Raw genomic sequence first — 26,531 nt, 5'->3', positions numbered from 1 at the left:
ATGTGCGATGCATTACATAGTACATTATTCAGACAATCGCGGAATAATATTGGCAGCAGAGGATACCAGGTAATAATAATAGGAGAGGCGAGGTTATGCAGGACATGTTCTTACGCAGTTAGACTCGTATTTCGCGCATAGAGAACTACAGGTGAAATTAAAATCCCAGATAGTCTATATAGCTCAGTGCTCAGAGCTCATCAGAAAGCTAATAGCCTATATATGGAACATATTTTCTGAGTCAAAACGTGTTACATTATGTCAGCAAACAATTGTACCCTGGATCATAAAGGGACTTGCAATCAAGTCCTGGCGTAGCACCGGGGCGTTCTGGGACTCACGAAGTTGAGATTTGGAAAGTATACTACCACGCAGACTTGATCAAACTGCCAATCTAGTTACTTGACTGTCAAGTAACTAATGCTTTTTGAGCATCTCTAGTTATATTTGCTGATTATAAAAAGTGAGTAGTTCTAGTTCTAGTTCTGAATGCGCATGAAAGAAATTTAGTTGTCGAAGAACCAAAAAACACATGTCATCGTCTGGCGTGAAGCAACAGCAACATATACCGGTGTCCTGTTGTGTGATGCTCTCGCAGCCATTGTTAGCTCAGAGTCATCACTACCAACTGTTGGCGTAGCCAGGGCGGGGTTTGGGGGTCGAAACCTCTCCTGTTTCAAACTCATTTCCCCCGGCTTTTGAAATTATTATTCTATGTCAAATATTTCTTACCTCATTTGCAATTCACTAATTCGTATCAATTGAATTTGGTTACTGGTGTTTTAGTTAGTAAGTTGAGGATTTCCAAAGGTTGTTAGTTCTAGTTTTGGTTCAAGTTACGAGTAGTTTCTAGTTGTAGTTCTATAGTTGCCCATTTCGTAAATCCAATAGTTTTTACAAGTCTAGTACCATTCGCCGTGTCACGAAAATGTTGACATTGTACGCCTGTTACGTTACATGGTAACATACCCAATCCTGCATCGTTGCAATTACGTACTGTGTCCCGCATTGCCCGTAATTACGTGTATGAATGGTGCCAAAGGTAAGCTAATAGTTACCGCCCCGTAATCCACTAAATCCAACAGTGCAATCGCGTTGGAGACACGCGACTTTTTTGACGACAGAGTCCTTCCGAAGGAAGCTACCTTACTTATCTATATGATACTATTAGCTGAAGGGCACCACTAGAGTGTGAGATTTTAAAATCGTAATTTTCATAATATGCAAACAAAGCAATCGGGATTCTTTTGCATCGTGACACTATACTGGCGAGGTTGAAGACACATAGACAGCAGTAAAGGAAGTAACTGGAGTCGTATTTCAATGTCACCACTGTAGCGTGGAATATACGCAGGGCAGCTACACAATAGCAATACACCAATACAATGCGTCAACCCAATTTACCGCTCCGACGTAATACTCTGTTGGCAGACTGCGATGTTGGATTCGGAACAGTGACATTTGGACAACGAGCATTTAAGATTCTATGTCACCAAGTACAGCAGATGGCTTTCTGTACGCAAATAGATAACACTGCTGTGAACGTGGTGTTGATATTCGATCTCTAAGCCTTCTGGAAGATAATATAGTACGGATTCTGTTGAATTTAGAATGAAGATATATCCTATCTTCCATGCAACTCCGAGAGTCCACGCTGGAGAGAGCTATCGATTGCATTGATTAGTCATATGCTCGAAGGCTTGGGAATACGGTCCGGTATTTATATCGAAGAATTGACAAGTAGACACTCTTTACGGCTACGCTAAAGTAGCTGTTGTTTGTCGCGGAAGTACAGGCGAAATCGCGACGTAATGGATTCTGCGAGTTATTCCTTACTGCAGTCGATTGTTAGCGAGGAGAGTGTATGCATTATACTTTCATACGCGAACTTATTTGCACGCGGTCTCGGAACTAAGGAATAGCTCATAATGAATATCAATTAAGTCAATGTGTGTTATGTCAGATGATTAGGCAATTACGCAGTTGAGAACAGAGCTGCAAAACTGGCAAATTGACGGCTTTACAAGATTAGAGTTATAGCAGTACAGTGTTTTCCAAATTAGGCTAAAATCAGAATCACAGAATTCGCAAAAACGCATAGAAACATTCCACAAGTTAGATTAGAATTAGATTACCAGCATTTCACTTTAATTATAATCTAATTTGTCTGGTTGATAGCATGCTAAGTTAGTTGTTACTACGCGCTAGTCATTGATATTTCACTATGCTGAACGCATAGCCCTACTGGGGCTGCGACACTAGATGAATCGTTATGAGTTTAAATTTATTCGCTTTTAAACTTACGAGATAGATTTAGAGTTCATCATGGAATATAACAGCATATCGCGTTTCTGCTACAATTTAATAAGGCGTTGTTGTAATTTGACCCCATAAGTACGCCTGCACCTAATTCTCTATTAAAGTCGAATAAGACTATTCCTCGATGGGTGATACCATGTACCATCAGTTATCAGCTTCTTGTATTTCAGTGTTTCTATAGTTATTAAGGAGAGTATATTATTGTCTGTGACGTGATTCTACGTATTTTCTACACTTCGTCACTGTGATATCCGCTTCGAAACGTCAAGATGGTAATGGCAGTGCACGGGACCACTCAACTATTACAGCAAGGCCTTCCAGGCCCGGGTAAGTTGCACGAAATATGACATAACTAAAGAAAGATAGATATGTAATGTTCTTTTCAATTCTCTACTAGTTACTATTAATTACCCTTGACGAGTGTAAGCCGAAAATATTCGGGTTTATTTCAATATGAATACACTATCCAAGCATATAATGAAAGTTTGTGGTAATTTCTGAATTTGCACAGTCAATTTGGTGACTTGAACGCGTGGTTGTTTTACATTACTACAGCGTGTAGCAAACTAGTCAAAATTATGTAATGCCAGTACACAATGGAATTAGGTCACAGGTTCAAATTCGGATATGTGTCATGCCACACGCCAATTGACACGCAGCAATTAATACAACCACACGCAGTCTTCCTATCAATACTAATCCTCATTTATGAATACTACCTAACAAACTGCATATAAATATAGTTAAACATTCAGTGGAGATCTGACTTACCAGGTGACTTTATGTGTCGGCCTAACATATTTTCAGCACCCCCAAAAATAACATTTTGCAGGCAAGCGAAGCGAAAGTAGAATTGTAAGTTTGAGTATGATGATGTTTTACATTTCCTTGGCAGTTGCAGGCGTAATCTACACAAAAAGACACAAAAACGACTGATTCTAGCGTGTAAAAGACCTGCATGTTACAGATGTTACAAACGATGTTCAATAAAAAACAAGCAGAGGGCCGATAGGGCTATTTGTTGGAAACTTTTTAAAACCAGCAATTCAACACGTTTCATGATTACAGTATTTTTTGGATATAGATACAATATCTCGCCTAAAAGTATTCTTGAAAGTATAAGCGACTAACTTGAAATGCGTAAAAAGGATATTTAAGCATTTCTGAGCGTCCTCGGAGAATAATTCACTTTTCTATTGAGAAAAGAGGACTAATCCTCCTGAAAGAAGACATATGGTATATGCTCATTGCTCATATATGTGCTACAGTATAAATACTACAAGGCTTAACTATACAATATGTGATTTATTACAAATTGATGTTTCTAATGCATACAACGAACATCTTGCGGGATAAACGCGTCTTAAGAAATAACAAAGTCAAATGATTACGGGACTGACCTCTATCAATATGACTGGTACATATAGAATTAGATTATATCCTAATCAGGACGAAGATGATTACTTAGCTTTGTTCAATACATATGCGCATTCTTGATTTCGAGATCATAAAAGTAGATTGCCGTGTATTGTATTCAATCTGCTTCATTTCACAGCTGGCGCCTGTCTACTGTGCTGCACGATGTGTTGTATGTGGTGTATGGGGCAGATGTAAAGCTAGGAGGTTTCTGGATGTATTTTTCCACTTCATTTCCTGATAATTTACCGGTTTTGTCACGCCGATCGCTTCCCATGATGGATTAAAGGGATTAGCAAAACAGGATATTAATACACTATACTGGGAACAGCTAAACACGTGAATGCATGCAGTCGGTAAACACTAAATTGACTCTAGATTGCAGACTTTGAAAACTATAAAATTTTCAGCTTTTTCCAAATTAGATTAGAAATAGAACTACTGAATTCGCAAAAACTTGGATATTGAATGAACTTCGGTTAATATCAAATCAAACATCCTTCTCATATAAGCATGATGATGAAAAATGTATGTACAGCAAGCTTGGCCCGTTTCGCACTATACAATTCTCCTAAAGCATTTTCAGGAAAATCGGAAAATAGATTAACAGTAGTTTACTGGCATTTCGATCAAATTAATCAAGTTGGACAACTAGAATTATATTGCAGTGATAATTCATGTTCCTCGACTCCTCTGTGCCATATTTGGGGAGCAGTTGATTTCCACCACCTATACTTGATGACTAACAAGTATACAATTCAATAATATGTATTCGTGTTAAAATGAGCCCGAATATTTTTAGTTGAAATTCGTTAGGTGTTATCATCAGCGACAAGTAGAGAATTCAGAAGTTGATGATGATTTATCCCCCTTACAAGTGCCATCCGAAAATATTCGGGTTTATTTCAATATGAATTGTATACTGACGTTCTGTACCTCCAAGAATATCCTCAAATAACTAAAGTATGTTTTTTTTAAGTAGACCAGGCTAGGGTATGTATTTCTGAAGTAATTCCCTTATGAACTGCTTTAGTATAGGCCCACTAGGTAGACTCGTTTGTTACCTGGAGGATAGTTTGAATTTTTCTTGTATTTTCGAAATTTATGATTGAGTTTTCAGTGACATGTCGTTAAAACTTTCGAATATCACGCTGTTTTGGCCTCCGTAACCTAATTTTGGTTTAAAATGAATAAGCTTTTGCTACCCAAGGCCTGATTACTGAGTGCTAGCAAGCTTCGTACTTTCATTGTGACGATTCACTATAAATATGAGCCAGAAGAGCTTCTAGGGGGTACAGAACTTCACTATACAATTGGATAATATATTCATATTGAAATAAACCCGATTATTTTCGGCTGACACTATAGTCAAGCGTATAATCGCCAGCGTCTATACAGAATTGGTAAGAACATTGTATATCAACAATCGTATCGCCAAATATTACACCACCAGAATAAACTTTCGAATAATAAGATATTAATTACAAATCAAATATGATTATATGTATTACAACATTGTGCGTCACGGGGTCGGTCAGACAATAACTTTGCTCATAGATGTCGCAATCATTAATTTTTTTAATAATTATTTGTGACAGTGACACATTGAACCCGAGAAACCTCGAAAAATTTATTGCGTCCTAATTGTGTTGACTTCGACTGAACTTTACCAAATGTGCTATTCGTAAATGAATCCTAAATAGATTATCTCCCGGTGCCACAGCATGTATTCTTTTCGCATAATAAGGGTCATAAAGGAGAATACCATAATTCAGTGTTCTTGCGTATACATCGGGCGATAGTATTGTGCTATCTTGGTTGTGGAGTTATTTTCTGCATACCTTTTACGTGAGAGGAGTCAATAGTTTTGAATTCGAATCCAAAATTAAATTTCGATCGCGTGCAAAGCAAACCCAGGTTCATACCCCCAGCGTTGGTTCTGATCTGTAACAACCAGTCAAAATAAGTCAGTCCACGCGTAAATTTGACCTAGCATGGTAAGTTTGGTGTGGGTTTCAAACAATATGGACACATTTGCGTGGCGAGCGCATAGCTAGTGAATTTTGCTAGCAGTGGTGGTGAAACTGGTCATCCTTGCTACTCCAAGCAAAAGATAGCGTAATGGTGGAGCCCCGGCTTCTTGAATGGTAGGTCGTGAGTTCAATCCCTTCCGGGTCCGACCAAATACCTCATTAGTAACACTGGTATCCATGACTTCCCCGCTCGGCGCACAGCATTACCAGGATAGGCCAGACGTTTGGTGCAAGACTTAGAAAGCCTTAAAACGCTTTTTCTATACCTTCCTTGTCCAGCGGCATATGGAGCCTACATCATGCACTCAGGATATGCATATGCTATGTATAGATGATCGTATGCATGCCATATCATGAGTCGGTGCAAATGCCGCAAAAACTTCAAGGGTAAAAATAAACAGCGTTCTATCCCGTCCTACCCAATCCTGATAGACGTAAATCCTGCTTTACAGTTCATCATTCATTGCTTATTATCGTCATAATTTTATTCGTTGAAATCGTGGATACTTGACTGATTTTGAAGTTGTTTGTTGACGTTATGTAACGAGTGTACGACAAAACCATATTTTGGAAAATCTAGGTTTATCAGTCATCCGCTGTCGACAATATTATCGAAACTATAATTCTCATTTATAAATTAAATTTTAGTGTCAAGAAGCGTATTATTTCAATATTTCAATTGAAATCCACATCTCAACCTGACTTATTCTTCTTGTAGCTGGGATGCGGGGCTGCGCCAACCCGCCGACCTCGTTTGGGCTTCCGTTTTTGAACAACGTAATTCCGGGACCTTCGTCAGTCGCGCATTTGTCTCAAGTCGAGTCGCCTGTTTCAATGTCAGTCAACGGTAAGTATCGGGTCCTCAACAGGCAGCACGGCATCGGAGCGGAGCACAATCATGCTAGTACTCCAATTCGGAGTATTAATTGTAATGCTACGAGTCGAGTATTGAAATATAATTTTCTGAGCATACTGACTGAAGTTAGTGATTTAATTTATGAACGCGAATTTTAGCTTCGATAGTATCTTCCCATCCACTTGGACTGAACTTGAACAACTAGATAATTCCAATATACATTTTAATAATATATTCAATGCAGAATTATATTAAAACCCGAAGCTTTTCGAGCTGGCACTCTTCAGGGGCAATCGTCAGCGACTGGAGAATTTCAAAAACATACACCCATATTATTAAAATGTATATTAAAGTTTTGTACTCCAAAGAGTCTCTTGATATAATTTCAGATTTCAAATTAGACTAATTTCAGCAAAGTGCCGGCAATCGAATTTGTGAAATGTTTCCATACTTTCATTTTACTTCTAATCTAATTTCACGTTTTCCTGAAAATTCTGTAGAACTGTTATTATTGTCTATACGTGGTCGCATAAAAGGTACATATTCGAACTTTCCGCATCATCCATACTCTCATAATGAGTGATCGAATCGAATCGCTAATGAACTCGATTCATCCCAGCCCCACACGGCATTGAGCTCCATTTGTAATTTTATAGTTCTTTTTCTATCACGTATCTATTCCCAAAGAGCCACTATTATTGTTACCAAATTCTATTGTCAGCCGTGGACGCACACACCCTCTCGTAAAGCTCCCTGGAGTATAACTTGTCATTTGCGAGGGCGTATTTATAATTCTCAGTATACGCGCTGGAGCGAAATCATTGATTGCAATTTCAGTCGCTGCGGATTAGTTACGGCTTCCGAATTCTCGGGAGTCGAATGAATAATGCATTCGACTAATAGTCAAGATTTTAACCTGTACCTGCTCTTAACACTAGGATCGAATCGTGAATTATTGATGGTCTGGTCCAGACAACTGCCAGGAATGCGTGTGGGGGTAATAAATCGCGAGAAAAACGCAGAATGTTATGATTTTCGGTCATGGTTAGGCGATAGCCATGTTCAATTAAGCCTGTCGTATTTTCAGAACCTTAAACAGGACTTTTTTGCCGGTAAGTAAGACGAAAGTAGAATTGTCACGTATGAGTTTGATGTTGTTTTTCATTTCCTTGGTAACTGCTGGCAAAAAGTTACAAAAAACAAACACGAAAACAACAAATCAAATTTATTTTATAGATTCAGCCCACGAATACTTTGTGGTTCCCTCGACTTTTTCCGGTAAGGAATCATCAGATATAACGAGATGATTGTGAAATTGTTTAAACGAAATATCATTTTGAAATTATATACAACAGTCAAGATTCTCGAAACTTATCCAACTAATAGGCTGGTTACGGTAAATTTTTGGAATTAAACACGTATCGCCAAAATAGTCCTGTTGAAATTTCAAGCAACTACTTGAAATGCGAAAAAACAAGAAATTTGGGCGTCCTCGAAATCACATTCACTTTTTTTAATAAACGAGGACAAATCCTCATAAAAGAGGGCATATGGACTGTGTTCAATATTGTGTCCTCACTCCACCCACGCGGCTGAGCCGAGAAGACCGAACTACGCAGTGAATCACTTTGGCCACAGCCTGCGGTAAATAATAGATTACCATTGATGCAGCACGAATATGTTCGGCTGACACTCGTCAGGGGTAATCGTCAGCGACTGGCAAAGAATTAAAAAGAACTTCAAAGAACTGAAAATTTAAATCATAAAAAGTAACGAGTTTTTCCTAAATACTGTATCAAGTAGGAGTGGAAGAAATCTAAAAAGCTTATAAGCTAAAAGCGCCTCCTGCTGGTCCGTAACAAAGACAGCTTGTCGACCGAATTTAATCGATGCGTGCATGGCTTTGAGTTGATTAGGCAATGTCATGCATATGTCGTCCTTGCGGGGAATCGATATAATTTCGTTTCGCGGCAGTTAATGAGGGCTTTCGATGGAGCTTTCCTTAGAACGCTACCTGCCATGCGTAAGTTTCTTTGATTTGATTGCGTGAGTCAGCTGCGCCGTTTTTTAATCACGAGTTTGTCGTATCGATCGAACTCACGTACTTGGAGTGCCTGTGGCGGTCAAGATGTGAGCCAGCCCATAATGAAATGTCTGCACGCTGTAAATTCATGGGTGTAAGCATTTAGGTGTGTTCATCAGATTTCCACCCTAGCGCGGTACGATACTTTCAGGTACTAAATTGCGCTTTCCTCCACTTCCACGGGGTGAAAATGAGTCACACACACTAATAAATAAGATAAACGGCACTATCAGGTAGCAAATCGCGCTATCACACACACTCCAACGGGTGAAAACGAGTCCAATACTGCTTATTCATATGAAGGTATATCCGAGGAGTGTGGTGAGTGGCGTTTGCGTGTACCATCTTTTTTGATTTCGTGGGGTGATACATGAAAACATAGCCTGCTACTCTCATGTGATGCATCTCCACGAGAATAGGTGTAGCTGACTTTTTACACCCGTTCGATTGGGCGTGATGGATAATGAAGCGGAGAATTGTGTTTTGTTACGTATAAATTTCATTTTTGTTCCGTTCCTGGGCATTTTGGCCGAATAAACGGTTGCCCGGGTTCTCCGATGTCCGAATTAGCGGAGTCGATTGTATATCATGTTTTATGGATATAATAGACGGAGTATAGAGCTGTAAAGAATAAGCTCAACTACTGTATAGTTGAAACGTGCGTACACATAAAACTGTTTTGATTTTACTCGTATCTAGCGAGTCGAATTGATCATGATTTCTCAATTTTCGACAGGCTTCTTCCCGACATACACATCGAACATGGCCGGCGTGCACACTTATCCTCAAATCTGCCACACTCCTTCCAGTGTGTCTATGAAAGGTAAGACCACACCGTGTGTTGTTGTTGTTGTGGTATTCATGGTGATTGTAGACTACTATGGTCATTTACACCAGGACAACTCTCTTCAGTTTTATGCGCTATCTGCCGACTTATAGCACGGCCCACTTCTAGACCTTTAAAAGACACCGCTTACACGGATGATATGGCGGCCAGGAGCCTAGATAAACATCCAACACTTAGATAGGAATTCTGAAGTCGACCTCGGTCGGACTAGAACCTTATACGACCCATTGGTGTTGTAGCTGTGGATTATACCACTATAAGCTGTCCCGCCAACACTGGTGTCGTGATATAAAGAATCTATACCTGCGATGGCCTGTCCTTAAAACTACGAACTTTGTAAATTCGATCGGTAAAATAGCGATGATATCCTGCTCTGGGTATCCGGTATCTTAAATGTTGCCATCCTTTCACTTTAGATGACGTATATAATTGATCGTTGATGTCCTATCTGAGAGGAGTTGATTGGTAAGCAGAGGAAATAATAACTTTATTGCGGCGATTCTGATTAAGCTTGGCATACTAATTCTGTGGATTATACCACTACGCTATCCCGCCGCTTATAGACACCATGTCGTATTTTGTTAACATGTGGTTGTCTCGGTGTGATATTATATAAATTTCAGTTCTAGTTCTACTTGTTTTCGCGAGTTTTGAAGAGTGAGTTGTTCTAGTTTTAGTGGCGCATTTTGAAAATCCAGTAGTTTGTGCAAATCTGGTTGCATGGTGTCGGTGTATGCAAATTTATCTTTGTTTATCCATCTGCTGTCAAAACAATAGTTATTATGTTAATAATATTGACTTTACTTCCGGACAGACTCATTTTGTACAACATCGTAGGTTGATATCCCATCTGCCACTGAGCTTAGTTGGACAACTCAAAAATATTCAGCTTTTCCGGAATAGATTGTGATTTGAATGATAGCCACGGAGTTTTTTTTTCAAATAAGCTTAGAATTAGTGTTACTGACTTCACAAAAACTAGCCTATCGCATAACAACTGTAGGCTAGTTCACAATCACAACCCAACCCAAGTCAATGCATTTACCAACTTCCAGAGGTTCTGCCGAAAGACGAAGACGCGATCAAGCTGTTCATCGGGCAAGTTCCGAAGCAGTGGACCGAAATGGATCTGCGGCCCATTTTCGAGCCTTTCGGAGAAATATACGAACTGTCGGTGCTGCACGACAAATTCACGAGAATGCATAAAGGTAAGCTTTCGCTATGTAAGATCTTCCGGAAATCATTTCGCTATACGGTCAAATCGTTGTTGAACTCTATTGGCGCATCAGACTGAGTAAATATCGCACTCAGTGCGATCGATTTATCTATAGTTGGAAAACTAGAATATTTTCAGCTTTATAGCTGCACACTGTGTCACAGTCTTTTCCGAACTAGATTAGAATCACAATTACTGAATCCGCAATCCGTTTTGCACTGTAGCATTGTAAGGAAAACCAGAAATTTCATCAGAATTAAAATTAAAGCATACAAACATTTCACAAAGATCCGAATTAGATTACCGCGTTTCAAATTAGACGAGTAGAATTATCTAATTGTCCAAGTCTGGTTTAAATGTCTGTTTGTATTGCTTTGCGAAATCACAACACAACGAAATGAATCAAATCATTGAAATTCAATGCAGCCGTGTTGCCGTCAAACTCGTCGGCCTCGTGGCCTAATGGATAAGGCGTCTGACTTCGAATCAGAAGATTGAGGGTTCGAGTCCCTTCGGGGTCATATTTTTTTCTCACTTCGCTTGCTATCTGTGAAATATTACCTATTCTTTACCGGTATCAGTATATTAATAATGCCATCAGTTCTAAACAACGCAAGATTTCGATGCAATTGAAATAACAGGTATTTTAATCAAACGCCCACCTTGGCATATAAGATATAAACATTCGTTTCACTAAACACGAAACAAGTATCTGAAATATTCAATTCACCATTCAGTGAACACTGAACAGTGTATAGCCACTAAAATTCTGGGTTGAATAAATCATGCTACAATGAATGTAATTCTAAAAGCAATATTCATTGCTTATTTCTTTCCAGCCAGTGCGCAAGTCTCTCATTTACATCGGCTAGGCACATGTGGTGTCTGATTTCAAAGACTAGCCTACTTCAAGTCATTTCGACATCTTCCTATCCTTTCATTGCATGGCAGTCTTGTGGTGTTTTTAAATGATGAAATTATTGATAATCTGATACTGATTAGTACCGCCATTCACCCATTAAAATCCTACTGTGATATGTCTTGGTTACGCTAAGTAAGTGTTGTCAAATCGAGTTATCACGTTATGAGTCCAGAATTTGAGTTATTGCGTTGCACTAACTTAATATAGGTCCACGATTTTCCAACAAGAATTATATATTATTCTATTCCGTTGTAGAAGTAATAAAATACGGTTGTACTGTATCGAATACTTGAAGCCGTGAAGGGTCGTTATACAGTACACTTCACAACAGAACGATGTTAAGTAATTGATTCCACTCAAGCCCTTGAGTGCTGGCAGCCGCATTGAATTATTAGCTAGCGTACAATGAGTTTAATTCTACTTCATTAAGGGCCGTGTTGCGTGTTGAGTTTGGATATTTTTAAATGCTATTTTTGGTGTAAGTTTGTGAAGCTTTTTAGACTTGACAATCTTGATACTATATGGCGGAGGTGGAGTAATCAACATGTGTTTTCAATATTTTTGTTGCAATCGTAATCGTAAATATCGTGATTCAGAAGAGATCGCAATCGCAATCGATTACATGTCTGCTAACCCCCTCTAAAAAGTCAACCCAACTTATAAGCGGCCAGTTCTTGGGCTCGCTATTGATTATACGCGCCATTAAAATGAACCTTCTGGCTCCAGTACGTGTATGGAACCTAATGAGCGCATATCAATACATTTCTGATTGAGGGTTATTTCGTGAGCTTGTATTAATCGCTAAGTACCGCACACGCAATATCCACCGTAATCGGGCGTATTGATTTTGAACATGGTCTGCCTGGCGAGAAATTGCTGATCGATTTGATGAAGCGCGGTGGCAATTAAAAAGACCGCATTCGACATTAGCACCCGAGTGAACTTAGCAGCTGTATTACATTTTGGGGTATGTGCGTAACTGCGTATGTATAGGGGGAGGGGTGCATCTCGGTAACTGAGACCTTTTGCACCATGCCTGCAATTGAATCTCGTCCAAGTTTTGGAGGATTATAATCCTCTTCGCCATCTTATCATGCGTAAGCGGTGTCTTAAAAAGCGTAGACCTGGGCCGTGCTACAATTCGGCAGATGCGGAATCAAAATAAAGAATATCGGCAAACAACAACAATATCACTTTATGGATGAAATTATCGTAAGAACCACGTGAAATAGTTATTATTTTCTAATTCCGCTTATACTAAACAGGAATAGGGATACGACGGCGTATATTTTAGTCCTTGATGTTTTGGCGGCATATACACCGACACGTGATAAACATACATACGATCCGTGCATATGCAATATGCATACCATGAGTGTATGATCTCAACATGTCGCTTGGCAACGAAGGTGCATAAATAGCCTAGTAAAGGCTTTCTCAGTCTTGCACCAAATATCCATGCTGTCCTGGTGATACTGAGCGCCAAGCGGGGAAGCCACGGATACCAGTGTTATGATCGGGCCTTTGGTCTGACCCCGCCATGGATTGAATCTACCGACGGACGCCGGACGCTCCACCATCACGCTATGTTAGCGATTTTAGGCGAAACTATCCCTAGAATACTTACGGTTTAACTTCCTTTGAAATTGCTACTACGCCTGGTACCGGTACCCCAAATTTACAAATATATCAATTCATTAGGGTTGAGTGCATGGTGAATGCCGATAATGCAAGCCTTCTCGCTACGACAAACATACGCGTATAAGCTCTGCTCTCGCACGCTGCGCACATACATACAGTCACTAAAATTTGACGTTGCAGCAAGTAGTGGGGAATCTCGGCAGACTGGGTCCGCGGGGCACATTATCATGTAAGACCGCTGTATGTTGCCCGCCCGTGACCTATATCCTGCGATGAGGTACAGCTATCTCGTATGTATGCTGTATCTAACTGATCAGTTTAATCGCGATTATACCAATAAGACCTCGCATGAGACCGAAATACTCGATGTCGAATGTCGGCATCCTGTTGCATGGCTGAAGTTTGACCTTCGCACCGTTACATTACGCGCATTCGTGATTATTACAGTACAAAATTGCCATTTGCCTTAGCCAGTCAGGTGTGCGTATTGCCGGTAGATATAAGTTATGAATATGGCTGGGCAAAATCCAGTACCTTAGTAATTCGATTCTGATTCGAATGTTAGGCTTCGTGTCAAGTCGAGTGTTACAGTATCGTGAATGAAGACGTCACAACAGTATGGGTAGATTTGAAAAGCTTAAATATGTATATTTTTGGCACCCACAAAGACAATAATGCCAGTACTGCACCACGCAAAGAAAATTTGGTATAATTTCGACCATATCTATTTCAGTGCACTATGTGACAAGGCTGTGGGTTGATCACTACTTCACGGATACGCCATTTCCACTAACGTGCATAGCTTTGTAGTACGTGTTTTTGATGCTGCGATGCGATTTTGGATTATATCTGCTTCGCGGTTTCCAGGATTTTTGGCAAAACTAGGCCTTAGATATGTACCTTGTTTCAAATTAACCATGAACATTCGAGTTCATGCACAGGAGGAAAGTGTACCGAGCTCTGATACCTTATTCGAGCATTTGCCGTAGGTTTGCATCCTAATGCATGGAGTTGAGGACAACAAAAGCATACAGTAAACATATAGTAATCGTATTGAAGAAATCGTGAAATTAAGTTCGCTATATACTCTGCGCGCGTGTTATCGGAGTTAAATGATCCAATTACCAATATCGTACCACTTCACCAATCGTTTCAACCCACTTCAGCTAATCATATTAACGCAGATATTGTGCTCTAAAAGCGGCGATTTTGTTACATTTTAGAAGGCACGCCTCTCGTGCCCACACGAGTAGCGGCAGACGCATTTGCTTGGACAGTTGCGTTGGTAATTGCGTGTTTGTTAATTAGCACTTGAAGGTTTTGCAGAAGCTTGACGTCTATATTTCATTATAGCAGAGCACACATAACTGTATGGTCGATATTATATATATTCTCGGATTCCAGACAACTGAAATCCTGCGGAAATCATACCAGTATATGCATTAGGGCTGCTCAAAAAAACTTTTTCGCCAAAATCTATAGCTTGCTAGGCGAATAAATCGTCAGGTTCCCTTAAAAACGATGCACGCCAAACTCGATTCCAGTCCAACCGGTAATCGCGACGCTTGTACAGTTTTAAAATTTTGAATTTATTAAAAAATGTTTAAAAACATTTTCGTCAAATTTCACTGGCAACCCCATGAAATTCATACGTTGTTTACAAAAACGATATAAAGTAAATTTGACTCAATTCCAGCCGGTGGAAGCGAAGTTATTTTAGTTTTTCGTTGATAATTCTGTTAATAATTCCACCGTCAATGGTATTCTTTCAATTCCAAAATTTCCAACTGCAATAACTTGGCTTCTATCGGTTGGAATCGCGTCCAACATGTTTTGCATCGTTTTCGTTTTGCCAGTAAGTAGCGAGTTTTGAAAAGTGGGTAGCTTTAGCTCTAGAGAGCTAGTTGCGGCTTTTGAAAGGTGCGTAGTTCTAGTTGTAGTTGCTAGTTTTGAAAAGTGAGTATAGTTTTAGTTCGACTTCTAGCTGCTCGTTTTGGAAATACAGAAATTTGTACAAATCTGGTTATTCCAATACAACGACACCTTAGTATAAGTTGCAACGCGCGAGCCATCTGCGCACACAGCTGTCGATTACTAGTCTGCCTTACCGCTAACGGCCACCCAGCGATTTCTGGTCGCCTCTGCTAACCAGATATATCGATTTTCGATATCGCCTCTGAATCAACGATGCGCGACGTGACGCCTGTGACGCGAGCGTTTTCAAACAAACGCGCGCGTCAACCATCTGTCGGCCTGCGGTCACCGGCATGTTATGTTTTGTCAAATTGGATTTACGCACGGCTATGCTTTTATATGGCGAAGAATGCTACCTTCAATATTGACTGTGCTTAATGACCGCTGGCTTTAAAATGGCATTCTGTAATACACGAAACTTAGCGGTACTGTAGCTGAAGAGCTTCTTTAGGCTACAAAACTTCAATATACAATTGAAAAGTATATTCAGATTGACATAACCCCGAATATTTTCGTCAACAACTAGAATTGGGAAGAACATTGTATATCGACATTAGTATTACCAAATATGACGTCACCGGCATGAAATTGATATATTATCGAAACTTCTACCTATGTATAGTGTCATTTGCGTTCTAGATGCATTTCGGAATTTCGGAAGTAACCGATCAACTGCTAAAAATATGCGACCAAATCTACCCTTAAAACTAACTATTCGAGTACTTTTCACAGCTTACATTTTCCACTTCTATTGATTTAATTTAAACATGTCTTAGAAATGGGTACTTCTACTCGGAGAAGCAATGCTGTATGTGATGAAATTTTTAGCAATAAATTGAATTGAATGCTCTGACAGCATATGCTATATCTAGGTGCTATATTTTTCCAGTCATGATATTTTAAGTCAGAGTGCACGTCCCATCGCGTGTTTATCAATGAAAAAGACAGGATGCTGGCTTTGACACGAGATGGATAACTTGCTATCTGCTACGTGACTAGTGTTTCCCATAGCGCTGTCACATTTCAACGGTGTACGGACATCCGATCGTGATATAATACTCACGTACTGAGCATCTGAACACTGACGATCGTAACTTCGATAAAAACCCAATCCGGTGTTATATATAGCTACACAGTTTTTTCCAGATTAGTATAGAATTAGATATACAGCTACACATTTTTTTAAATTAAATTAGATTAGAAATAAAATTATAGCTACACATTTTCCAAATTGTAATATAATTGGAATTTCTGTATTCGAATGAAGTTTTGAATGAGGTTCAGTTGATATCCAATTCATTCTCATAAGTTCGAGAATGGCAATTGTCTGTACAGCCAGCTTGACTCGTTTTGCACTATGACTGTACAGTTCTTCCGTTGCATTTTGAAGAAAACAAAAAATTCGGGTTGAATTAGAATAACAGCATTGAAGAATTTCCAAAATTAGATTAGAATTGGATTACCGGCATTTCGATCTAATTAGACCAATTACAGCGAAATGGCGGTAATCTAATCATATTCTAATTTTTGTAATGTTTGTATGCTATAATTTCAATTCGAATATCTGGTTTTCATGAAGACACTACATAATCACTTAAACTAAAATCAATCAAATACTATTCATATATTCATATCGGAATGAATGACGAGTGTCAGCTGAAAATATTCGGGTTCCTTTCAATATGAATAATGAATATACTATATTCAATTGTGTACTGAAGTTCTGTACCTCCAAGAAGCTCTTCAAGCTAAATTCGTGGAGCTCATTTTCACGTTCTGCAGGTAACATCCAGCGAGCGCGAAATATGCCAGTTTAAAGCCGTTTGATGGCGATAGATGGCTGTGTCAATAAATCGTGAATAATTCATTCGCTCAGTCAATACGAGCGTATGTCGAAAACGCCGGCTGCTATTGTTTTTTCCTAGCACTAATTTGGTATCCCAAAATATTCGAAGTCTTCCGGTTCCGCGTAAATTCACATACGTCATATCGGTCGTAGATAGATATTGTTTTCATGCGCAGTATTGTAGTTGTTGCTGTTTATTAAAAGAAAAAAATGGGGCTTATCAACAGTTGGTCTTTCGCACCACTGGCAATAATGGCGTTAGAAGAAATGAAAAGCAGTAAACGACGGCGTACGTAATGGATAGCAGACATAATATCGTCAAATAACATTTCATAACCACGAAATTGTATATGTAGCATTTGAAAAGCTTCTTGGGGGTACAGTACTTCAATATACAATCGAATAATAGATTCATATCGAAATAAAATCGGACATTTTCGGCAGCAACTTATTTTTTAGTCAACGCAGCAGTATTTCCAGTCAAAATTTTCAAGTTGCCCGTTTTCTCGTCCGTATTTCAAAATATGTTAACCCTATAATTCCCCCTCAAAAATATTTCGTTTACTAGTCAATCAGGACTCGTCGATTTACGTGTAGAAATTATTATTCGATCCTCGTAATTTCCAGTCCTCAATCATCCCAGGAAGCACTGTGTACAATTAGATATTTATAGTTGGCCAATATACGACTAACCAGAACAAAATGCCGGTAATCTAGTTCAAATAAAATTTGCGAAATGTTTCTATGCTCAAATTTCAGTTTTAGTCAAATTTCTGGTTATCGTGAAAATGCTACAGGAAAATTGCTGGCGACGTCATATTTTGTGCTACGATTGTTGATATACGATGTTCTTTTAGATTCTCTACCAGTTGCTGACCATTACCCCTGGCGAGTGTCAGCCGAAAATATTCGGGTTCATTTCAACATGAATATACTATTTAATTTTATATTGAAGTTCTATACCTTCAAGAAGCTGTTGAAAATTGTAGTGCGAATCTTGCCGTACAAGCATTTGCCATTCTCTCGCTTATCCTAATTTGATATGGACTTGACTTTTTGTTGTAGTTCTTTCTGAGTCGGAATGTGATTCAATTTTCCAGTTTTTTGGGATTCTGCAAATTCTTATTCTAATATAATTTGGAAAAAAACTGTGTAGCTATAATTCTAATTCTAATCTAATTTAGAAAAGGCGAAAGTTTTGATGTTGTCCGACTCTGCCAACTCTGCTAGCTACATGGTAGATAATTTTAGTTGTATAATTAGACTAATTAAAGCGAAATACAAGTACTCCAATTCAATCCTAATGTGTGAAATGTTTCTGTGCTCTAATTTTAATTCTAATCTAATTTCTGGCTTCACGGAAATGCTACAGGAGAACCGTATAATGCGAAACGCGCCAGACTCGGTGTAGAGACATTTGCCATTCCCGTATGCTTATGGGAATGAACTTTTGTTTGATACGAAGGGAACTTGATATTTGTTGTGTTTCGCAATTTCTAAGTTTCTGCGAATTCAGGAATTCTAATTCTAATCTGATTTAAAAAAAATATGTAGCCACAATTCTAATTCCAATCTAATTTAAAAAATCTGAAAAAAATCAAATTGTCCATTGTGTACTTTAGGACGTGTGAACGTTGAAGATAGAGCAGGATATAAACTTTTGATATCGTAAACACGAAACCAGTTCATAGAGTATTACGCAACTGGTACATCGCGTTAAACTCTTTCACCATATGGACTATACTGACATGTTATGGGAATCGAACGCAAGAAACACACAGCAATTCAAAAATAAAGCCATCCTTCTCCAGTGGCGTGTCGTCTGTTGAAAATATGGCTCCGTACAGCTCGTATCATGAATATTTCACGATTCGACCCGAGTAAATTGCGTTACGACATCGGAAATTGGAATGGGCACGTTAAAAAAAGCCATTAGGAGACGGGTTGTCTGCGGGGTTCAAACCAGACCTTCCCGATAAGATCATAAGTAGAGCTCGCTGTATCGCTGTTGTTTTGGTATGCATGATGTTTGGACTACAATGGTTACTTTACACGAGGTCGATATAATCTTTGTTATGATGCCTGATCTACTGTTGGCTTGTAGTACGGCCCACTTTTGTTCTAGGCTTTTTAAGACACCGGTTACATGGATCATACTTGAACAAATAGATTATTATATTCATATTCATATTGAAATGAACCCGAATATGTTCGGCTGGCACTTGTCAGTGGTAATCGTCAGCAACTATTAGAGAATTGGAAAGAACGTTGTAGGCCTATATCAACAATTTTATCACCAAATATGACGCCACCGGCATGAAATATCAAATAATTGGGGCGAAGAGAGCGATTAAGCTCTATGTACTATTTTTAGACGGTAAACGATCTACTTCTGTAGTCACAGACTTGGTTGGCGCATTTTGATGAAATTCGACTCCAGGGCACCCAAATGAAAGGGTGAACGGACACTCCCAACAACACGAACTCTGTCGTGTGTCGGTGTTGACATATTTTGTGATACGATTCATATACAATGTTCAAATTCTCTACTAGTGGCTGATGATTACCCCTGATGAGTGCCAACCGAAAATATTCAGGTTAATTTCAATATGAATATACTGTATTTGTATATTGAAGTTCTGTACCTCCAAGAAGCTCTTCAATGAGATAATTCGAGTTGTCAAATTAAACTAATTACGGCGATTTACCGGTAATCTGATTTGATCAAATTTGTCAGCTGTTTGTATGCTCTAATCCTAATATAAGTTGTGAAATCTTTCTTCGCTTCAATTTTAATTCTAATTTAATTTGTGGTTTTTCTGAAAATGCTACAGGAAAACTATATAGTGCGAAACGAGCCAAGCTTGCTGAACAGACATTTGTCATTCTCGTGCTTTTGAGAATGAATTTTGATTCTTCGTTTATTTTGAAATTAGCACCACTGGAAAATACCGCTCAAAGTATAGCAAACTTCGAGAATGTATCCATAACGTAAAAAGACGTGACGTCATAGTATTGACTGCGTGATAATGATTCAAATCAGAAATAAGCTCGGAACTAAATTCATTTCACGTGTATTACGTGATCATTTATCACGCAATTCCATCAGGGACGAACTATTTCTACTTTTCGGAGTACTCGAGTAGTTTTTGCCTAATTGAACTACTTACTAGAATGGTTATGAATTTAAACTACTACTATGTCTACTTTTCAGGCAAAACTAAGCGTAGAATACTTACTTGATTATATTAATTCGAAATGACTACTTCTAGCTATTTCTAAGTGCGTAGAAAAGTACGTACTATAGGCCTAGTCAAGTAGAAGTAGTTTAAAGCATAACCATATGATTGAGTAGAGTAATCAAGGCCTACTTGAAGTTGAAGGAGCAGTGATTCGTTACTCACCACCTCTTACTGATACTTTTTAAAGTGATCAAGTAGTTTTTTTCATACCTCTACTTACTTCTACTTAACAGTTTCCTGGAAAAACTAGTCCCAGAATTGGACGTATTGATTTTCGTCCTTGATGTTTTTTTGTGGCATATACACCGACTCATGATATACATACACACGATCTATTCATAATGTTCATATGCCGCTGGATAAGGAATGTGCAGATATATCCTTTTACGGCTTTCTAAGTATTGCACCACCCCTCCACGCTATCCCAGTAATGCATCAGCGCCAAAGGGAAGTCATAGATACCAGCGTTACTAATCAGGTCTTTGGCCTGACTTGGGCGGGGATCTAACCTACGACCTACCGATCAAGAAGCTGGACGCTTCATCATTACCCTATCTCGCCAGTTTAAATATTTACTTAGAAATCGGTACTTACTGCTACTTCTAATAGAGTGCCAGCGATAACAACTTGGACCACATCCGCATGTTAGTTAGTAACTATTTACATTCATAACATGATTAGATATCAATGTATTTTCTTGGTAACTGTCACTATACACTATATCCCTCAGCGAATAGAATGTGTATTCACACCGTGTACCACCAGTGATATAAGGGTGTGAATGAATATACACCCGCGACACACCACGGTACACCACCACCTCAGACTTACACCACGGTGTGAATCAAACACAACATTTTAATCCAAATGATGCTTGCACGTTGGAACGTAGAAAGGTATATACGTACGTACAGGATATATAACCACGATATGGTTTTGAGTTAACTTCCGTTGTCGTGTGGCACGTTTTGGTCGCGAATCCACATCCCTTTCGCTAAAAGCGTACCCCTATACTACCACAGGGATAATTTGAGATCTCTCAATTTTGCAGGGTGCGCCTTCCTCACATACTGCAAAAAATCATCAGCGATACAAGCACAGGACTATCTTCACGAAAAGAAGACTCTGCCAGGGGTGAGATATGACTACCAATACTGCAAACATATAGCACTAGCGCACCGTGCATCTAGAACTAGAATATCCCATACGGGGTTGTAATAACTCGTGTCGCTATTTTTAGTGACTCGACTTGACTTTAATATGGAAAATGATTCGACTCGACTTGAGTCAATTTGTGTAGTGTATCGACCTGTACTCGAGTCATTGCGCATGATTCGAGACGCGGACAGCCAAGACAGGCATTTCGTTGCAACCTCGGAGAATAGTAAGCTTCCACATTATTGGTATGTCTTCTATCAGTACTGGTGTTTTAGAATAGGGCCAGGAACTGTGTTGAGTGAGGAAAATTCGTATATTATGAATGCGAGGCATCAAATATCATCAAACAGAGTTGTAGATGAGTCAGTTGGACAGGATTTAACTCGATAATGAACGGTGGTCACAATGAATTGGAGTCCTGCTCAAGTCTCAACATTGACTCTTAATCGGATTTGACTCGGGGTGCAGTTAAATTGACTCGACGTGACTCGAGTCAAAGCTATAAATGTAGAAGTGACTTATGTCTCGGGACCTTGTGACTTGGTTACAACCCTGATCCCATATAACCTCTGTAAGTTGTTGAGTTGCACCAATATTTTACCACATATAATGGATTTTGTAGTTAATCAAGATCAAGGTATATAATTAGTGACAACTTGCTTATTACTGTGAATATCTTAGTCCGTTACAAAATTTATCAATTAGGCTGTGTTGTTGATGAAATGGATTAGCTTGTGACTAAGCTGTAATGACTCTAGTAATATCCTTAAATATGAAAAATGACTCGGCCCGACTTGAGTCAATCTGTGTATAGACTCGGCTTGTACTCCAAGTCTTATGACTCGAGATATTAAACTCGACTTGATTCAAGTAATGCATTTTGATAGCCTTTTTCGATTGTGGGTTTTCCCCCTGCTTGAATAGCATGTTAAAAGTTGACAAAGTGAGTATATTATGCCTATGATGCATTCGATATATCCCAAGATGCATAAAAATGTGAGTTAAACATGACTTGAGCTCGAGACTGGAATGTGAAATGAATACTATGACTTGGACTCGGACTTGTTTCGGTGGTGATTTGAAAATGACTGTAGTTGACTCGATTGGAAAGCTATAAAAGTATAATTGACTTGAGACTCGGAACGTTGTGACTTGCGAAAGACTTTCATTGGTATAAACAGCACCATAACATCATTTTATGAATCAATAATCATTTTGTCACGGATATAACTTTACAGTAAATGTCAAAGCATTCCAAGGAAACGATACAGTATGGACAGCATTATATTGCACCATCAACTGCTTATTCGATCGGGTTAGATTCCGCATCATCCATAATTCAGCGTGCAAAGCATACTAAAGCATACGAATATTTTCGCAATTTCCGTATAAATATTCCTCACATATTTGACACCGGTACGGAGTGACCTATTTCTCACGCACCCGCCATATGGCTAACTGCTTTGGAGCGGACCGAAAAAAAGACGGGTTTCCGGGCAATTTGTAACTTGTAAGGGGAGACGCGCCTTGCCAGCCACCTGGGATTGATTTATTTTCGAATCATTTATTCCGTGAGTGTTTCTATTTGCCGAAGCAAGAAGCTTTCCGCTGTTAAGTTTGTAACCGTGATGAATATTTTAGTAGTGTTGGGCGTATATAGCCTGACGCGATATCTCTGGCGTCAGTGATGGATCAATATGGTAGTGGGATTGGGTAGGCTGTCAGGACACAGGGCTGTATGGACAGATTATGTACAAGAGAAAGTTTTAATTCAGTATTGCTTTACAGTCCCATGATAGGCAGATACAGCTGCAGAGATTCTTGGAGGTACATAACTTCAATATACCATTGAACAGCATAGGCCTATTCATATTGAAGGGAACTCAAATATTCGGCTGACAATCGTCAGGAGTGATCGTCGAAAATATCGGGTTCATTTCGCTATGAATATACTATTCAGATATAACCGTGTGGATTTTTGAATTCTTGCCAGCTTCAGTGTTAGATAACTATATAATGTTCAGCTTTTCCATATTAGAATAGACATATTTGTAGGTACTCGGTTTTTCTCCAAATTCGGTTTGACTTAGAAGTACTGAACTCGCGAAAACTTCGAAAAAGAATTCGATCCCGAGTGAGGAAGAGATACAACTAAAATTAAGTTCAGTTGATATTATATCTGAGCTCATTCTTATACACATGAGAATGACAAATGTCTGTACACCAAGCTCGGATAGTTCCGCACTATAGTTCGCCTATAGGATTTTCAGGAAACCAGAAATTCGATTAGAATTGAAATTAGAAACATTTCATAAATTAGATTACAATACAACGCGAATGTGTGCCTGTGTGTACGCAGGCATGAACGAAAGACTGTCGCCTACGATTTCCACGCAAAATAATATGTTCATATTGTTAATTTATTTCGTATTTCTGCAGGTTCTGCAGGTTCTCGATAGTTTATAAATCCGTAGCTAGGAATTTAGGTTAAGTCGGGATAATATGCCAATCATGGAGACTTTGGTAAGCCTTAATCACTGGGTTTAAATATAGCGTATAAAAAGCTTTATTAAAAGCGTTTGCTACTATACACAGGTGCCTTTTAAAGGGTTTAATACGATGATTAGTGGCAAACAGCACTGGCATTGCTTTATCCTAATATATCGAGTATAAAAGTCGTACTGATATTGATTTACCATCAAATTTTCTTTAGCTACATCACACAAGGTGTCGCTAATGGAAATGATATCAGTATCAACTTAAACAACGTTAAAATTAACATATGCACGAACTACAATATGTGTGACACTCTGAAATCTTGTTTAGATGAACCATCCCATGCAAGTCAAACCTGCCGACACTGTGAACAAAGGAGGTACGTTCAGAAACATTTTCGGTCGTTTCTTCAATGCAACTATATGCGCTACAATTTACAATTATGTCGACAGCCTTAGGCACGCTTCTATTCCAAAGTTAATTGAGATGTAATACGGTAGCAGAGGTGGTCATTAACGAAGTACTTCTACTGTATTTCCGAGCGCTCAAGTAGGTTGTAAATTGTGTCAAATTGTTATGTTTTTAGACTAAATTCACATCGAGGTAAACAGTTTTAGGCCTAACTACTTATTTTTTACGATTTAGAATTTGAAAAGTGTAAAGTGGGTTTGGGATAAGTTTTTATCACTTCAGAGATACATGACTACTTTGACAGACTCTGGTAAAGTACTTTTACTTATTATGAGCATGCTCAAGTAGGTTTGCCTACTTGCGATACTTACACAACTGGTTCCTCCACTTCTACCGAACAGTTTTCAGCTAAAACTACTAACTCTTTGGGTAGGTTTGTAACGCTTTTTTGAGTGAAATCGTCACAGAAGCCGCGTGAAACAGGTCGTTTCACGTTAACTGAAAAGATATTTTCGAAGATCTGACCTATGTGGCGCGTAATAATAGTATTTTTGCATTAGTCCCGAAGATACATCACTCAATTTCGTTAGAATAGTCACCTCCGGTTAACTGATAGAAGTATGCAACCATTTTATCAAATCTAATTACTTGAATCTACTTGATTGCATGTTAGACCTATCGTTGTCTAATAGAAATAGTTTTGACATATCTTGGAAGTCGCTTCTTCTACTCGCAATACAGTAGAAGTTTACTGTGATACTTCGATCAGTATCAACACTGACTATACTTGAACCACCCCTGCTTAACAGTTAGAGGAACATTTACTCTTTGAATGGACCTTAATTGATCTACCATTTGCATTTGTATAATAGGAAATGCTGCGTATAACTTCTAACGGCTTTTTACCCCATGTCATTTCAATTCGGCAAATTCTATTCAATACTATAAATAGACTATCTTAACATCAGATTTCTCAGTCAGATAATATCACAAATTATGTTACTGGTGTACTCTGTACTGGTATGGCATCGATACGCTTGCATGACATTCCGTAATTTCCTTGACAGAGGACAGAAAACTATTCGTTGGTATGCTCGGGAAGAAACAGGACGAGGAAGACGTGAGACGAATCTTCGAAAAGTTCGGAACTATTGAAGAATGCACCATTCTCAGGTATTAGTAAGACCTGTAAATACACGGGGTTTAAGAGACTTTTGGAGATACAGAACTTCGGTATACAATTGAATGGTATATGTTAATATGGCAATGAACACGAATATTTTCGGCTGGTACTCGTCAGGGGTAATCGTCAGCAAATAGTAGAGAATTGGAAAAAAACATTGTAAATCAACAATCGTATTACCGAATATGTCGTCAGGGGCATGAAAATTCGAATAATAAGGTGGTTTTATAGCGCTTATTGCTTGAATGTTGGATAATGGAGGGTATAATACCCGACTGCCGGTAGGTTTCAGTCAACAGTATGCAATATGTATGTATGGCTGTTTAGTGCGAACCGAGCCAAGCTTGGTGAATATTTGCCGTTCTGAATTCTGAATTTGAATGCTATATTCATATTGAAATATACCCGAATATTTTCGGCCTACATCATCAGGGTTAATCGTCAGCAGCTAGTAGAGAATTGAAAAGAACGTTGTATATCAACTATCGTGTCACCAATTATGACGTCATAGTCACGGGCTTGATTTTTGCTGTGTTTCTTTCAAATCTAAAATTTAAAGTTCCTAGATTTTACGAGTCCAGCGAGTCTAATATAATTCCAAAAAGTCCCGTGTCGCCATCATTCGCGTTCTAAACTCATTTCGGAAAGTAAAATTTTTCTAGTTTGCAGACTTTGCGCGTGAGTTAGTTCGTACATCGCAGTCACCGTAAATGTTATATTACCGAAGAGCAGCGATATTTAATGGTCACAGCTTTGACAAGTGTCGGGTTGTCCGGTAGACGCGAGCGAACCACTAGAGACACACGCAGACGCGAGCGGCAACAGTATCTGCAGAACGGCAGCAGGGTTGTAAGGCGATCTGCCTCGCTCTGTCGCGGCGGGGATGTA

General features: G+C 38.9%; 1 protein-coding gene and 1 non-coding gene across 5 annotated transcripts in view; both read left to right on the top strand.

Annotated features, from left to right (window-relative positions):
- Positions 1-2,317: 2,317 nt before the first annotated feature.
- LOC145435140 (CUGBP Elav-like family member 3-A) overlaps positions 2,318-26,531 on the top strand; it is a 42,806-nt gene continuing 18,592 nt past the window's right edge. For 2 of the 4 annotated variants that reach the window (XM_080312425.1, XM_080312424.1), the window contains exons 1-7: positions 2,327-2,646; positions 6,487-6,615; positions 9,444-9,530; positions 10,610-10,762; positions 21,447-21,529; positions 24,380-24,428; positions 25,528-25,633. In XM_080312425.1, coding sequence (XP_080168551.1) covers positions 2,589-2,646; positions 6,487-6,615; positions 9,444-9,530; positions 10,610-10,762; positions 21,447-21,529; positions 24,380-24,428; positions 25,528-25,633 — 665 coding nt within the window. In that variant the 5' untranslated portion in view covers positions 2,327-2,588. Of the gene's footprint in view, positions 2,647-6,486; positions 6,616-9,443; positions 9,531-10,609; positions 10,763-21,446; positions 21,530-24,379; positions 24,429-25,527; positions 25,634-26,531 lie in introns of all 4 variants that reach the window. The other 2 variants (XR_013913717.1, XM_080312426.1) reach the window with 2 other exon arrangements.
- Trnar-ucg (transfer RNA arginine (anticodon UCG)) lies at positions 11,219-11,291 on the top strand. Its single transcript has one exon. It is a non-coding gene; the product is annotated as a tRNA-Arg (tRNA).

The sequence above is a fragment of the Botryllus schlosseri genome, chromosome 3 (assembly GCF_051294905.1).
Source record: "Botryllus schlosseri isolate E-star chromosome 3, Bs_hap1, whole genome shotgun sequence".
In the NCBI taxonomy this organism is placed as follows: Eukaryota; Metazoa; Chordata; class Ascidiacea; order Stolidobranchia; family Styelidae; genus Botryllus; species Botryllus schlosseri.
The sequence above is the reverse complement of the archived record's forward strand: the minus strand, read 5'-3'. Positions and strand labels throughout refer to the sequence as shown.